The 17,721-nt window shown below is 40.2% G+C and overlaps 1 protein-coding gene across 4 annotated transcripts in view; it reads right to left on the minus strand.

Moving 5' to 3' along the window:
* CEP85L (centrosomal protein 85 like) overlaps nt 1-7,566 on the minus strand; it is a 171,335-nt gene extending 163,769 nt beyond the window's left edge. For all 4 annotated transcript variants that reach the window (XR_006717520.1, XR_006717521.1, XM_045499406.1 and 1 more), the window contains exon 1: nt 7,101-7,566. Coding sequence is in view for 2 of the 4 variants with exons in the window: in XM_045499406.1 (XP_045355362.1) it covers nt 7,101-7,173 (73 nt within the window). In the remaining 2 variants the exon portion in view is untranslated. The remainder of the gene's footprint in view (nt 1-7,100) is intronic.
* Between the last annotated feature and the right edge of the window lie 10,155 nt (nt 7,567-17,721).

The raw sequence follows: 17,721 nt of genomic DNA on the forward strand, positions 1-17,721 counted from the left end.
AATTTAGTCCAAATATTTCATCCCATTCTCCAGCAGGATAACTAAGAACTACAGTTCATCTCTAACTCTGAATTTTAGTAACGAAAAGTAGCATCAATAAAGCAATCAAATTTATTCACTAGACATCTACTACACAGAAAAGGTATAGAACAAAGGTCCTGATCTTAAACTCATTCTTTAAAGTAATTTAAAATCTTATCAATGACTTCAATTATTTTAGCACCATGTAATGAAGTCTTAAAACCATTTATCACAGAAGAAACAAAAATAGAGAGTTACTATTTTGAGGCAGATTCTCAGGCCAAAGCATGAAATAAAACTAAATACCAAAGTCTGGTCCCCCTGACAGAAAATCTACTCTGGTGGGAAGAACACTTACACTATTTGAGATGTCCTTGAGTCAAGGTTTAGCCACTGTTCAATGTAAGGCATCCCAGGAGACACTTCCCCTCCCCTAGTCTTGAAACTGAACGCCCCAGGTAAACCCAGACCATCGGTCACCCTAGCTTGAGAAGTAGTAAGGAGAAAGCAATTCAAGCTTTTATTTAGCACTTATGTATCAATCTCCATGCAATAAAGAATTGAGTGGAGGGGCGCCTAGGTGTCTCAGTGGGTTGGGTGTCCGACTTCAGCTCAGGTCATAATCTCTCAGTTCGTAAATTCGGGCTCAGATCAAGATCTCTTGCTTTGTGAGTTCGCACCCCGCGTTGGGTTTTCTGCTGTCAGTGCAAAGCCAGCTCAGGTTCCTGTCTCCCACTCTCTGCCCCTCTGCAGGCGCACTCTTTCTCTCTCTCAAAAATAAACATTAAAAAGAAAAAAAGAAAAAAAAGAACTGAATGGATTAGATCTCTAATCCTGGCCAATTTTTAAATTTTTAACAGTCTCTCATGGAAACTGGCCAGGGCCACTGATCTATTCTGACTGATTTTATATGACCTCCTGGAACCACAAGACTTTAGTGATTATTCCTCCCCTCAGCCTCCTCTCTTCTAGAATATCACACTCTGTGGTTTTATTCCTAACTCACCGGCTGCTCCCTCTCAGTTTCTTTGGATTGTTCCTCTTCCTCTCCCTGACAGGAAACATTAAATGCCCCAGAGCTTGATCCTCTGCTGTATTCTCTATATTCGCTCCATGTGAACACCTTTAAACACCATTTATACACAGACATCTCTCAAAATGCCTACCTGCACCTCTCCCATCTCTCCACTGAGCTTGACTCAACATGGTGCCTGCAACCTCTAAAAAAGCATGTGGCCAAAACAAGAACTCTTGATTTTATTTGCCTTCCTCTCTCTTCCCCCCACCTCAGGAAATAGCACCACCAAACAAAATTTCTGAAACCAAAACTAAGATATCATTTATGATTCCTGATTCCCTCCTTTGTCATCTCCAAACCATTGGCAAATCCTCCCAGCTTTCTCAAGTATATTCCAAACCCATTCTCTTCTCCCCAAATCCAATCTTACCACTGTGATCCCAGACCATCTATTGTACGTAACCTATTAACTGCAGTATGCTATTAACTGGCTTCCCTACTGCTCTTCTTTCCCCCAACCCTCCAGAATTTTTCCCCACAGAACAGCCAGGAGTGATCCATAAACACCAAGGACAGAGAATATCTACTCTGTTTCCCCAATGCTAGAAGAGTGTCTGCCTCAAAGTAGGCACTCCCCAGTGAATGAATAAATGAACGGTCATCTCTCCTACCCTTTTTATATCTAGATTCCCCTCACACGGAACAGAACCCAAACTTCCTACAATGCCTTACATTATCTGGGCTCCCTCACCTCACATTCCTGATCTCCATGCTCCAGATTCACTGGCTCTTGATATTCTTCAGACTCCCCAAACTCATTTCTACCTTGGAGCTGTGTCTGTGCCCTGTGCCTGAACACTCCTCCCCTCACGTCTGGCTCCTTATCATTCTGGCCTCAGCTCAACGTTACCTCCTTAGAAAGGCCTTCCCTGACCAGCCGATCCAAAGTAGCTCTACTCAACCTCTGCCATCTCACCCAGTTTCCCTGTTTTCACAGTACTTACCAGGTGAACTCTCTTGTTGTTGGTTTACTTACAGACAGCTTCGTCCCCACTAGAATGTAAGCTCCCTGAGAGCTGGGACCTTATCTTTCTTGTTCAGTGATGTATTGCTACGGACTAGTACAATGCCTATTACACAATATTTATTGAAAGAATGACTCACAAACATTTGCCAAGTACGTATTATGTGCCAACCACTATACCAGGTAATAACAATGGATTTTTATAATTAAAGAAAAATAGAAAGTAGAAGTAAGATATTAGTATGAAAAGCTATTTGACGTTCTTTTTATGTTGACCATTTCCATTCTTTTTTTTTAAATTTTTTAATGTTTATTTTTGAGAGAGAGAGAGAGAGACAGAGAGGGAGAGAGGGAGAGAGACAGTGTTAGTAGGGGAGGGGCAGAAAAAGAGGGAGACACAGAATCCGAAGCAGGTTCTAGGCTCCCAGCTGTCAGCACAGAGTCTGATGCAGGGCTCAAACTCAGAGTGATCATGACCTGAGCTGAAGTCAGACGCTCAAGGGACTGAGCCACCCAGGCACCCCGATCATTTCCATTCTTAAAATGAATACTTTATATGATAAATTCTACTTTTCAGAATATTATTTTGGCAGTGTAAAATATGAACATGCTTAAGGTAGTAATAATAATTAGTATCTCACTGCAGCTTTGGAAGTTATCTAGATGATGACATTCTTCATTTTTTAATGCACATTTTACACATTAGTTCCCACTAATTAAGCCATCACTCAGTAAAATACTATCTAGGACTCTTCACGTCATCACCATTTTCTCAGAATATGCATACAAACATTTCATCCAGTCAGAAAAATCATGACTCTAAAATTTTTCTGTTCTCAACATGCAAAAATATTCACAACATGACAATAGTGGTTGTCAACTCACCATTTATTCCCTGGCCTCAGATTAATTTACCAGCTCCATTCAAGCCAAGAAATGATCAAGTTCCAATTACTAATCAAGTTCATTTCACCACAGTCATTACTAAAATTAAGATTCGCCCCTCACCCCCCAAAGCCTATTATAATAGAACATGTCCAAATGAGTTCAGGCAAAAGAGTTACGTTTCATTGTTACCACAGTACTTTTAGATCCATCTAATTCAGAACCACAGAACAATACCTCAGTATCTGGTGTAAGCATACCAGTTATCACTACTATCATTATGACATCACTAAACACCTTATGGCAATGCATCAACTAGGAAGAAGATTTCAAGCTCAAGGCACTGACATTTCTCCAGATCTCATGTTTTCATATTTTAGCATACTTTAAAACTATCATATCCTGCCCCCAAATGTTGTAAGGGTTGAATATATTAATATTTTTAAAGTATAATTTATAAAATGAATCAAATTCGGTATAACTAGGCAAAAGTACTCAAAACACCACTATATCATACTAGATTTTTAAAACATAAAGGAAAGAAAGGGGCATCTGGATGGCTTAGTTGGTTAAATGTCAGACTTCATTTAGGCTCAGGCCATGATCTTCCTGTTGTGAGATGGAGCCCTGCTTTGGGCTCCAGGAAGGGCACGGAGCCCGCTTAAGAGTCTCTCTCCCTTTCCCTCTCCCTCTGATTATACATTTTGAACAGCAAGGTATTCTCAAATGCATTCAATCAAATACATAAAGACATATCACTTCTTCTATTTAAAATTAGCTTTCAACGGGCAACTGGGTGGCTCAGTTAAGCGTCCAACTTCGGCTCAGGTCATGATCTCACGGGGAGTCTAAGCCTGGCATCAGAGTCTCCACAGACAGTATGTAGCCTGCTTGGGATTCTCTCTCTCTCCCCCCCCCAACCCCTCCCCAACTTGTGCTTTCTCTCAAAATAAAATTAGCCATCTAACCATACTTGCCAACACAAAAGGGGGAAAGGGGGGTGTTCTTTGTATGGAAATATATGAACATGTTCATATTATTTACATTTATAAACGTTTACTCTATAAAGCTGAAAAACTGTAGGTACCAAAACAAAATTAAATCCCAAAGCAAAGGTCAAAAGTTCAGTATTCTCCAAACCACACTTGTTATCGTTCCTATTTGATTTTACTACCATTACCTTAAAAAAATTGTTACCTTCAATATTTTCAGCTGATTCTACATTACCACTGATTTTCTCTTTAGTCCAGTTACATATTTCTATAAACAAATCAGTTTTAGGATACCTAGAATTAACCCACATAATGAAGTAGTAAACTCATTTCAATACCAGAAATTATTTACTTATCCCTGGTTTCATATTGGCCTTCAGGAATAAAATGATTGCTGACAAATACAATCAGAAAACAACTCTTTGTTTTCACAAAATTCTAAAATTGCTCAAGTTGGTCAAAAGATATACTGAACATTATTTCAAAAATATAAATTTTCTTCAAATTCTCAGAAAGGAAAAGAAATCCCTGCATAAAGCATCTCAGAGGTCATTATCTTGACCTTTACCATCTGTTCGTTTGTAAAAGAAACTACATGTAAGTTTTTCATCTAAGGTATAACTTTATAAAATTAACTAAAAAATAATTTTAAATACTTATTTGCTCAAGAATAAAGCATTGGGGCACCGGGGTGGCTCAGGCAGTTAAGTGTCCGACCAGCTCAGGTCATGATCTCACGGTTCATGGGTTGAGCCCCGCGTCGGGCTCTGTGCTGACAGCTCAGAGCCTGTTGCCTGCTTCAGATTCTGTGTCTCCCTCTCCTTCTGCCCCTCCCCTGCTCTCTTTCCCTCTCTCTCGAAAATAGATGAACATTAAAAAACATTTTTTAAAAAAAAAGAATAAAGAAGCATAGCAAAAAGTACATCACTATTACTGTAAAAGTAATTCACTCTCGGCATATCGCTGAAAAAAAAATTTATTGGAAAGGCATGTCCTGACTTACCAATGGCTTATCACTGTCAAAATATGATAAAATATATGCTTTGTAAAGATATCCTGTCCAAATTCCTTCAACCTGGGTACTGTTTATAAATTATCTCCTTTCACTATATTCTTTGTTACAGCAAAGGTCGAGGGCCTGCAATACAACCTCAAAGTCCTTCCTTCAGTTGCTTAACTTCTGCTCACTATGAGGTTTTCTTCCTCGTGGAAAACAATGGAAAAATGGATACAATGCTTGGGTGACATTATATCTCCAAACATGTTATTATTACAAATCTCTTTCAAGAGGTTAGGTTACAAAGACACTACAGATGGTTCTTGACAGGTACAGATAAATTGAAACCACTCCCTCCAATCCCTAGGGATAATGAAGTTGTCTTCTCGCTTACTGAAGTTAACTGTGACTGTAGTATTTCTAGTAGTCAGTAAGCATCGGAAACCTCTCAACTGCACTCTCCCCTTATTAGGATAAATAGTATACATCTTAGAGAAGATAATTCCCACTTACATTTTTTTAACTAAATCCATGCCTACATTAAGTTCCATTATTGCTACAAGTGTTGCAGAACCAAATTTAAGAGAATGATTTTAAATTTAACTCTGGATTTAAAAATTTACATATGTCTCGAATAAAGTACAGTATGGTGACTACACTTGATACCGTGCAATATGCTTGAAATTTGCTAAGAGGATAAATCTTAAGTGTTCTCACCACACACACACAAATATTGTAACTCTATGAGGTGATGAATATGTTAAATAGCTTGATTGTGGAAATCACTTCACAATGCATACATATACATACATCAAAACATCAAGTTGGACACCTTAAGTATATATACAATTTGTACTTGTCAATTACAGTCCCCCAATAACTAGTAAAATTATATGTCTAAAAAAAAAACACATCACAAATTTCTAAACTATCATAGAATTACATTATTTGAAATTTTAATAGCAACTGTGCCTGGTATACTTTAAAGAGCAGAAAATGCTACCAGAAAAAAAAATTCTCACTTCCATATGCTGCTTCTACGGTTTTTGTTTTGCAAATAGCTTTAAAAATGTATACAAAAATGTCAGTTACAAGTGGAACTCAAAATATTTTGTGGAACAAGGTTACTTAGGAGTTCGAGAACCACCTAAAATTGGAGGAAAAAATTTTACGTCTGTACGTATGGCAATTTTTTTCTGGATAAAAGGCCTATATAACTTTCAGCTTCTCAAAGGGTTCAAGATCCAATTAAAGTGTCTTGGGGAATCGTCAGGGTCAGACAACTTGTCACAGGCAACCCAAGTCTTATTTTTTTTTTAAGCCTTATCTTTTTCATCCCAAATTAGGGGAGGATTTATCCCAATCTGGTGGCTCCCACACAACTTCTGAGCGATGCAGGCATGAAATGGCTGTCCGACACAAACCGCTCCCTTCACACAGTGAACGCGGCAATCTCCAAATTTTCCCTGAAGGGGCCAGGGAGAGGCAAACGCATTAACACCCCCGCCGCTCAGAGATCGATTGGCTCATGCAGGACGTGTCCTCCCCTGACGCCAGAGAGAGCTGCGGGGAGGTGACCAGGTTTCACTGAGGGGCTAAAGTCCCCTCGGGGATCACTTATGGAGGAGATGGCATCACCAGCAACCTCCTCCCGCCCCAAAACGCCCCAAGTAGCAGCTGCGGGCGTGGGCGCAGCAGACCCCGGCCCTCCCAGGCGCGCCCCAAGCCGCCGCCGCAGCACGGTCGCAGCGACCTTCCCGCTCGGGTCCCCGTGAGCCCCGTTATCCACGTCGGCCACACACCCCACGAGGGAAAAGGGAGGAGGCCGGACAACAAAGCGCAACCAGAGGAGGCCCTGGCGAGCTTGAAGTTGGGGCGCCGGGGCTGCGGCCCGGGGAGGAGCGGGCTGGACGCCCGGCCGCGCGATGCAGGGGCGGACGGGACCAGGGACGCGGCCCGCCAGATGTCAGCCCGCGGTGCCGGGGTGTCGGCAGCCGGGAGGAAACGGGGCGGGCGGGCGCGCGGCGGCGTCGGGGAGGCGGCCTGGGGCGGGGGGGGAAGGCAGGCCTGAGAAGGGAAGGGAACGGCGGCAGGGTCCCGAGGCGTCGCGGTCGGCCGCGACCCCCACACCAGCCGCGGGGGAGGGACTGTCCCGTTACTTACCCGCCGGGAGACTGCGGGCTCCGCCGGGGCTGTCCCGGCCGCCGGCCTCCGGGGCCAGGAAGCGCCCCCACATAGCGGGCGGGAGGGCCGGGGGCGTACGACTCCCCTAGTCCGTCCTCCCCCGCCTTCGCCTCCTGCTTCTTCGGCGGCGGAAACTTGTGCGGAACCTGGGGCCGCGGAGGCACCAGCAGGAGGGCGGGCGGGCGGTCTGGTTAACGGCTGCTCAGCGACTGGCGGCGAGCGCAGGGGCCAGATTCGCCGCGGCGCCGGCGGCGGCGGCTGCCATGGCCGAGCCCGCTGCGCTGAGGCCCGGGCCGAGGAAGCGGGCGGCTCCGCAGTGACGGCGGCTGGGTCCCCGGCTGAGCCCAGGCTAGGATCAGAGCCTCCAGGCGAAGTTGCAGCTGCGGCTTCTCTCCGCCCCCTCCGCCGGCAGAGCCGGAGCCGGAGCCGGGCAGGGTGGGGGCGGGGCCTGCCAGGGGCGGGGCCTCGGGCGCTTACATAACGCGTGCGCGGCGCGGGGCGGGAACTGCGGGCCGGTGCCGCTGGGTACCCTTACGCCGGTTCGCTTACTCCGGGACTGGTGGATAGACTCGAAGCACCAGCTGCATCCCTCCCTCCCCATCCTTGCACTCGGTCAGACGAGAAAAGAGGATGAATAGAATGTGGCCCGGAGCGGTATCTTTCGGTACCGCCCTCGCTTGGGTAATCCCTCAAGCCCTCCGGGGCACCTCTCTGGAAAAGAAGAGGAAGACCTGTCTTCGCTGCATAACTACTGGAGCTAAGAGGCTCTCCTGAGAGGGGTTGAGGGACTGCCAGTCTTATTTGGGATTGGGATTGAAGTCATCATACATTCCAGAAACATCGTTTATAAATCGCTTTGTGGGACAGAAAATAAGTCGTTTTCCTGAACTCGTAAATTCAGTGGCGGGGGGGGGGGGGGCGGTCAAGGGGGAGAGGGTAGCAAAATACCTACTATACAAGAATGTGCACAGGAAAAAGCAGAAAGGACCAGAGGGTTCAGAGAGGAGCTGTAAATTTTAATCTAGTAGCCCAGGAATTCAGAAATTCAGATAAGCAACCAGAGAGGAATCAAAATGGTACCAAAGTCTGTAATGGGAGTAACTTCCTTACACCCTACACCTTCTTGTTCTTCCTACATTTGGTCCGTTCCCACCCTTCATCTAAACCTGGAGTACAGGAGCAAGTAAGTATTCTGGAAGGAAGCATAAAAGGGTCCACCAGCCTTTTCTTATATCTTACTTTTCATTGGCAATATTAGGATCCTTCCAATATTTAGATACAAAACAGTTCATTTAATAAATATTGGTAGAGCACTGTAGAAGAAAGCGGGTTCTACCCCCTGGCTCGTAAATCAGAGACAAACTGAAAAGGAAGTCCCTACCCTTAACAAGACTTTGAGTCCAGTGATGCCTTTTGTTTGTTTGTTTTAGAAGTTTGTTAGTAATTAAGGCCTCTTATTTCTACTTAAAGACTTTGGAGTTGGGAAATACTGCTTAAAACTTTTAGAGGTTAAATTACATTTACTTGTGTAGTTTATTACTTACTACATCTGTGTTGTACTTTATTTCATTGCAGTTTTACATTTCGTCTCCCTCCAGTAGAGTTCCACTATTTCTCCAAATCATGAGCAGGCGGCCCAAGAGTCACTTTGTTCTGAGGATAGAAAGTGACAGAAATATGGAAGAAGGATATGATTGGCTACTTTTCCTGATTTAAATGTGCATGAGCTCATTTGAATAGTTTAGGCATTCAAGTTTAGGCACTTGAACAGTTGAGGTTCAGAATGAAGCCTAACAATTAATGATAATAAATTCCAAAAAGAATTATCAGAAGCTATAGTGCTATATCACAGTATCCTTTTTTTCATGATTTATAGTTACCATAGTCTCATATTAGGTACAGTATTTGTTAAACACCAAACTTTTTTTAATACAGTTCTAAGAAATGTATGAATTACAGATAAATGTTGGTCTTTTGTGAGTTTAAAATATGTTTATTTGTTATTCCAAAAACTGCCAACTTGCATTCAATTCTAAGTAGTATTTTAGGGAAAAAAAATCACTTGCTCAAGTTTTCTACATGTTTTTTACCAATGTGAAGGGTGTGCCACTACACATGCAAAAGAACATCTGAAGCTGAGCCTATAAAATATTTTAAATGCCTATTACAGAGTAAGAGGAAATAGTAAAAACATGTTACATTGGCAGTTGGCACCAAAGATAAAAAATTTTGTGTTCCTACTAATTAAACTTGAAAGGATACAGATCTAATGCAATTAAAATAACCTAAATACTAAGTGAGAATATTCTGTATGTGAAGTAAACTGTAACCAACCATTTTTTTAATCATAGAGATTGTGAGTATTCTCAGAATCTGAACTCAGATTCCCCTATATCCATATTACACCCAGTATCCATGTTTCTCCGAATGATTAAAATTTATCATAGCAAAGGCTTGAAAGCCTAAGAACTACTTAACCATTACCAAGCCTGATGTGGTAAACTGGCATATTTTTGGTTTGTTATGATAGTATGAAAAAAAAACTATAAGGAAAATCTTATAAGCAAAGACTGAACTTAAGTATTCCTGAACTTAAGTATTTCAGTAATTGTTCTTGTAAGCAGAGATAATAAAAGCAAATAATGAAAACAGTGACCGTGTATGTTTGTGTGTGTGTATACAAATACACGTGCTTAGGTGAAATTTAGATACTTAATATCTTGGGAGGGGACTTTTAAAAAATATAAACCAGATCACAAAAGAGTAAAATAGTACAAAACAACACCATATTTAATATCAAACTATATTAAACTTTTCATTTAAAATATTGTATTCAAGGAGCACCTGGCTGGCTCGGTTGGTGGAGCATGTGACTCTCGATCTCAAGGTTCTGAGTTCAAGCCCCATGTTGGGTGTAGAGATTATTTTTAAAAATAAAATTTTAAAAAATAAATAAAAAGAATGAAATAGTGTATTCAAAAAAAGACATTATTTAAAAACAAAAATAAATGTTGCATTTGTTAATCTTTTGGAAGAGCGCCTGGGTAGCTCAGTCAGTTAAGCATTCGACTCTTGATTTCAACTCAGGTCATGATTTCATGCTTTATGAGATCAAGCCACCACCTGTCAGGCTCTGTGCAGAGAGGACACACCCTGCTTGGGATTCTCTCTCCCTGTCTTTCTGACCCTCCCCTGCTCTCTCTCTCTCTCAAAATAAATAAACTTTAAAAATATTATTTGGATATGAATCTCTGATCTGATTAAGTTAAACTATATTACATGTATTTTTCTCACATCAATTCATCATATTGGGCAAACAACAACCAGAGAATTGAAGAGTAATGTAACAAAGGATAAAACTGATATTTTAAAATGAGAAGATAATCTATCTTGTGCATAATATGAGGAAACTTCAAGAGAAGTTAATGTTTATAGAAACATAAAATATCAAAACCAAAAAAATATAGAAAAATTAAACCATCCGATAACAATTTAAATAGCTCCTAAAGAACAATTGCCACTTTAGAGGGACAGATTTGTGGATGAAGACTAAAAAATTCCAAGGAACAGATAATTCTGGTGTACCAAGAGTGTTACAAGGACCGTGATATATAACCTCTTCCAGGTCACAAAAATGACAAGTTACTGAATTTATTATGGGTGGTTGTAATCTCAAATAATCATTTATAATAATGAAAAAAAGAAAACTAAGAAACTCGTTCTTTTAACAATGGATTTGGAAAATCTTATTTATAGTCCTAGCAGATACATTCAACTATAGAAAGGTAAATAGAAGACATAAAGGTTATTCAATCTGTCTGTACCTCACTTTCCTCATCTGTGATATGGCCAGGCCAAGAAGGTAAGGATACCTAATCTCAACTCCATGATTCCTGGGAGATACAGAAGATGAATCCCACCTGTATCTTTGGCTCCAAAGTTGGGCTGCAATGGCCAATGAGAAAGTAGGTAAGAAATGGACCACTAAATCATGGAGCAGTCCTTTGAGTGGGAGGCAAGGCTGAGAAGGATGGAATTTAAACAAAAGACAAATTTAAGTGTTCCACAGTACCATCAATGTTTACTGAAACTGCTTAGGACTGACATATTTGTGAATGGCACTTCATACATGTGTAAAGATACAAGGTCATTTACAGTGAAGGAGGACAGCAACTTTGACAATGTATAAAAAGACAAGTTCTTCCCTGTCTTCCTGTTTAGACATCAGAAAGGTAAGTGCATGGAGTAAAGTGTGCAGTCCAAGAAAGCAGCTCATGCCTTCACTAAACACACACACACACACACACACACACACACACACACACAGAGTCTCCCATCTAACCTGCACTAGTGGAGAAGAGGACTGTTTTAATAACTTAAAGTGGCTAAAACATTATCGATTGGATTGAGATAAATTCAGTGGAAAAGTGGGTTTTCAATAAAGTACAGTTGGTAACAGTAGTGGGACTTTAGAATATTTATATTTAAGTCATTTGAGACCTCTTACTAAACCAGTTAAATGTTTTATGTAATCCTCACAACCATCTGTCATCAAAACAAAAATAAAAAATAATTTTTTTTAAGATGAACAAAAGATAGAAGAGACAGACCAAAAACTGACACTTAATATAGAGAACAAACTGGTGGTTACCAGAGGGGAGGTTTGTGGGGGATGGGTGAAATAGATGAAAGGGATTAAGAGTACACTTATGACAATGAACACTGAGTAATGCATAGAATTGCTGAGTCATAATATTGTACACCTGAAACTAATATAATACTGTATGTTAGTTACACTGGAATTAAAAATTTTTAAATAAATGAATAAAACAGTCTGTCATTAATAGTCAATATTAGCTCCATTTTAAAGATTGGGAGAAAAAGACCCAGAGAAGTAAGGTCATACAGGCAGTAAAGAGCTAGGATTCAGATCTAATCCGTATGATCCCAAAGCCCATGCTTTTCCCATCATGCTCTTTAATATGTTGCAAAACAAATTATAAGATTTTTCTTCAGATGCCATGTGAGAAGGAAGTGCCTAATTATAGGATTTCTGTATAATGTTTAGGGTTCAGCTAAGATTGGAAACCATGTGACATTAATCTGTGGTGTTGTATGATTTTCTTTAGCTGCACCCAGCAGTTTGAGTATAGGAATAAAGAAGGCAGATAGTATAACAGGATTTTGTGATGTGGGCACTTACGGAAAGGGGGCAAAAAATTCAAGGATACTGGCTGGAGAATGAGTGAAGTGATGGGAATCTGGGTCTATCCTATCTAGGGAAAACAGTGAAATCAAGAGACAGCTGAAACATTGACAGAAGGTTGAAGGAATAAGGGAGTGGAAGATTCCCATGAAATCGCAAAGCAAATACAATGACAATCAGGGAGTGAAGGGTGGAAAGATGGGGCATTAGGGTAAGTGGGGAGAATGTCGTGGGGCTTAAGATTTCAGAAGTGGGACAGTGGAGGAATTAATCTATGAGGCAGCATTGGAGTTGTATGTCTGTCTCTGATCTCCCTTCAGGAAAGACTTTGATGTTCAGCCACAAGGAATGCAGTTGACTGACAGTTTCCAGCAGTTAGCACCTGAGGGAGGGATCTGCCTCAGCTTTTGAGTGGAGGCCACACTTTTCCTGGATCGCCCCAGCCTGTGACTGAACATGGCAGAGACATGGGGGCCTGCCATTCTTTCCGATGCAGAACCCTTGTAATCATCAGTTTTTGTTTTCTAGCTCTCTACTGGGTTGACTGTGACCTAGCCAGATCTGCACTAGGGTCTGAGTCTTTGCAATCCTATTGCATCTGTCACAGGTGTTACCTTCCAATAAACCTCTTGCACTCCTAACTCCATGTTAACATCTGCTTCCCGGAGAACACAACTGCAACAATCTTTGAAGATATAAGGGAGTTGGATTTGTTCATTTTAAATAGTAAGGTGAGGGTTCTGTAAAGCATGATGAAAATGTTTCCAAGGACAGAAAACAAAGGATGGGTTACCAGGAAGGCAGCACATAGCAACATGGACTGAAACTATACAATAGTATAGATACGCAAGCACCTTACATTTTGAATAGCAGAGGAAGGCAGGATCAAGAGGAATGACAGTTTCGGGTTTTTTTTTTAAATGTTTATTCATTTTTCAGAGAGAGCATCAGCACAAGTTGGGGTCAAAGGGGGGGAGGGGCAGAGAGCGAGAGGGAGACACAGAATCCAAGGAACCATGAGATCATGACCCAAGCCCAAGTCAGACGCTTAACCAACTGAGCCATCCAGGCGCCCCTAGAGGAACAACAGGTTTATGTGGACTCAGAATGCCACTCGGGCATACAGACTCCTAAGAGAAAGTTCTGAGTAGCCCCAACTGGGCTGGGGTCCTGGCAATTGCTGCCCCAATGAGAAAGATTTGCCACTATCCAAGGTACTTCAGGAGCAAACAACAAATGTGTGAAATTTGCCGTGTTCACTGAGATTAACAGGATTTTAGCTAATTAAGAGTCATTAATTGGTTGCAACTTTGCGGCTCAAATAATTTTGAAAGGTGAACATGGTTTTCATAGTAGCCTTCTTTCTTCTAGGTAGTAGAGAGAATTCAACTCAATAACTCTGTTAACTTTGGTAAGTTTTCATCCAAAGAATTTTCTCCATATTGCTCATACAATAGAAGAAAACAGTGATCTCTAAAATTGTTGAGTTAACAGCACTAAAACAATTCCTAGAATGATCTGGACTGATTTAAGGATCAGAACTTTTTGCTAAAATTTCAATGGAGGTCTGGAATTTTAACAAGTATTATGTTCAGAAAACAAAACACAAGTCTAGCTGCAATTTTCAGGTTTATGGAGAAACTGATTTCTTATCTTTTTTTCTGATTATAAAAATAATACATATTTTCAAAAACAGAAAGAAGATAGTATAAAAATAATCATGACTTACTCATTTAGTAAATATTTGTTGAGTACCTAAGTAGGGTAGGGAAAACTAGGGACATGTGTGAAAAATTGGCTTACTTCACTATAAACTTTTATAGCTTTTAAAATTTCTATTGTGTGAACATATATATATATATCAATAAGGTAAGTGTTGTCTGAGGTTTTTCTAACCCAAATTATCTCTAAGGAAAGGTGGAGTCACTCTGTACTCCAGTGCTTACAGCCTCTCATATTATGGGTTACTCTCTTAATTATTTTGACCAACAACATATTGATTGAAGAAGTCATTTAGCCTGACTTAAATTCAATCTGCAAAATTTGGAATCTGTATTTTTAAAAAAAAAAGATGCGAACTTTTAAAGATCACTTTAAAATGTAGTGAAACAGGGGCGCCTGGGTGGCTCAGTCAGCTAAGCATCTGACTTCAGCTCAGGTCATGATCTCAGTTTGTAAACTCAAGCCCCACATTGGGCTCTGTACTGACAACTCAGAGCCTGGAGCTTGCTTCAGATTCTGTGTCTTGCTCGCTCTCTGCCCCTCCCCCGCTCATGCTCTGTGTCTCTCAAAAAGTAAATAAACATTAAAAAATAATAAATAAAATAAAATGCAGTGAAACAATTATTACATTGTAGTGGTTGTAAATATATGTTAAATATGACAGTGGAAAAAAGCAACATATTTGAATTAATATGTTAAATATATATAAATAAACTAACATTGTGTGGCTACTTATCTGTTTCACTTATATCTCAAAATTTTAGCATATCAAGTTGTCCCATTTTCAACCCATTTTTGAAAATGCATCTGGAAAAAGGAGATCACCTTATATTTGAACATATCTGAACTAAATTAAAATTAATTAATTAAAATTGGCCTTTTTTTTCTCTACTTTGAGCCACAAACAAGGTATTTCTTAAACATTTCTAATATTTTCACAATGTTATGTTCAGGGAATCCATTTTTAACATTTTTAACTATCTAAAACTGAATATGGAAAGAATAACATTTCACAGACTTTTCTTACAACACAGAAAGACTTACAAGTTTTTTAAAACCTAGCAGAATAACTAATTTATACTTTCATTACAGTAATTGAGACTTCTGTCTTTAATGAACCTTGAATCTCCAATTACTGAACTGCAAAATGAAATCACAGAAAAGCCACCTGAATATCAAACACATTCATTATCATAAGTGCTCACAGAGAATATAAGAAGAATTAACAATGAACAAAGGAACTACAATTAAATTCACTCTTCATACATGTACTATAAATGATGACAAAATAAATTACATATACATACATATGCATGTATGTAAGTTATATATATGAAATTATATGACATTTTCCTAATTGGGTTATTATACAAATTTTTACATTACTTGGTCTTCATATTAATTAACTAGGTTCTTTTTTTTTTTTTTTTTTTTTCATTACAGATAATTTCCTGATGAAGTTATGGAGCAAACTTAGCCTTAGAAAATTTAGGCAAGTTATTTATTCCATGAAAGATCACTGAAGAATAACTGTCTTCAACTGGGACCAAAAGATAGAGATAGCAGTTAGCATTTATTTTCATAATCTAAAAAAAAAACATATGATCTCAGCAGGAGGGACCTATAGAGACACTAAAGAGGGGCATGAGTTGGACGCATTTGATCAGCATTGGGGGGAAAAAGAGAGAAAGTCATTATCCAGAGAATTCTGCACAGCGATTGCCTGAACGCTGCTGACTTCTTTGCTCACTTTTGAATGTCAATCTGGTTCTGGCCCAGGCCCAAGAGCTAAGTTTCAGATCATGGCAGGCTTAGGAGAACAGTGCAGAATGGAACATCTAATCCCACCCTGGCTTGCCCTAAAATGGCCCCTGAATTCATCCAGCTCCTGAGCCTGCTGCCTAAAGCTGTTTCTAGAAACTCAGATGCATAGAAGAGCAATGCCACTTTTGCTCCAGTTTTGAGTTTGGGTTTTACCACATAATTTTTTTAAAAGAATTTTCATCTTCCCACATACCATCTTTTAGAACAGACTGCTTAAAATTTCTTAGAGGAAATGAGTCATAGCTAGCCGATGAAAGTGTGCGTCTCCATATTTCCAGGACCGAGGTAGTCATCACCCTTTAGGTACCTACCTGCCACACGGGAAGCTGGTACCAGGCACTGGAGTTTTCCTGTTGCCTTTTCATCCAGGGACTTAAAATGAATTTCCTTAAAATGTTTCGGTACATGTGGGCATTCTGCTGCTAATACAACCTCTGTTGGAAAGTAATGTTTGTAAGCTGCAAAGTGGCTTTCTGCTGAGGTGACAGCCTGCCTCCCAGAGAAGGTGCCAGAAGAAGGAGACTTCAAGAGCCACCGTGAAGCTCATATGCCTTGATCCCTTTTCAGATACTGGCAAAGGGCCAGACCCAGAGTATTGCTACAGTGAGTAGCTGGGCGAAGTGGCAGATTGCCAGGTGACAGCCAGACTGTCATTTATAAAGTGATGGTTTTTATAGACTCCCAGTAACCCATACTGAACCCTGTGGTTTCTGGGAGAAAAAAGTACCAGATTATTCTCCTATTGGAAACAAACAAACAAAACAAACACTGGATTTAGGTTTGCAGGATCTATATTGGTCTTTTCAAAATACTTGGGTATTTATTTCAGTAAATAGCCTTTGCAGGATCATATGTCTGTAACTCACACTTTTACTGAGTCTGGGGATGCTCTTTGCTATTCCAGTTGCCATTAAAGTTCCCTCGTCCCACTATGCCCAGGGGCTTTGTAATGCTGTCTGTAGCTGCCTCATTAACTCTCACCTCTCTTGGGTTCTTTGAATCTGATTTTTTTAATATGATAAGGAGGACGTCATTTAATGTGAAAAGTGTCAAAATATTCAAAGAAAAAAAATGAGCATTGATAAACTGGGAAAAACATGATTACCATAAAATGTCCCCTTAAAATGTTCTTATAGTTGAATGTATAAACAAAACTAGTATTTATTAATGTGTCCTATTAATTCATGCAAGAGAGGATTATACTCTATATCCAGAGTACTTCTTTCTTGTACCTTGAAAAAAAATAATGAAAGTTAAGGTTTCATGAAATATGACATTATTCTTATAAAATTAAATTTTTGTAAATCCTAAAGTTTTAATTTTTTTAAATGTTCATTTGAGAAAAAGAGAGAGGAGACAGAGAGTGCATGCACAGGCAGGGGAGGGGCAGAAAGAGAGAGGGAGAGAGAGAGAACCCCAAGCAGGCTCTACGATGTCAGCACAGAGCCCAATGTGGGGCCCGAACTCATGAACTGTGAGATCATGACCTGAGCAGAAATCAAGAGTCAGATGTTTAACCGACTGAGCCATCCAGGCACCCCCTAAATCCTAAAATTTTAATCCTACACCAGCTAACTATTCACAAATACTCAGGACCATTATGGGGTTATTTTAGTTAAAATGTTTAGGGTCAATTCATTAAAGGATGGAAATTCAGATACAGAAATTGCTTAAGATCTTTACTTTGTCTTATAAAAAAAACAAAAAACCAAAAAAACCCTCAGAAAAAGGAATACCAAGCCTGGAGATCTTAAATCTCTAACAATGTTGGGGCGCCTGGGTGGCGCAGTCGGTTAAGCGTCCGACTTCAGCCAGGTCACGATCTCGCGGTCCGTGAGTTCGAGCCCC

Source organism: Leopardus geoffroyi, chromosome B2 (genome assembly GCF_018350155.1).
Source record: "Leopardus geoffroyi isolate Oge1 chromosome B2, O.geoffroyi_Oge1_pat1.0, whole genome shotgun sequence".
Taxonomy (NCBI): domain Eukaryota; kingdom Metazoa; phylum Chordata; class Mammalia; order Carnivora; family Felidae; genus Leopardus; species Leopardus geoffroyi.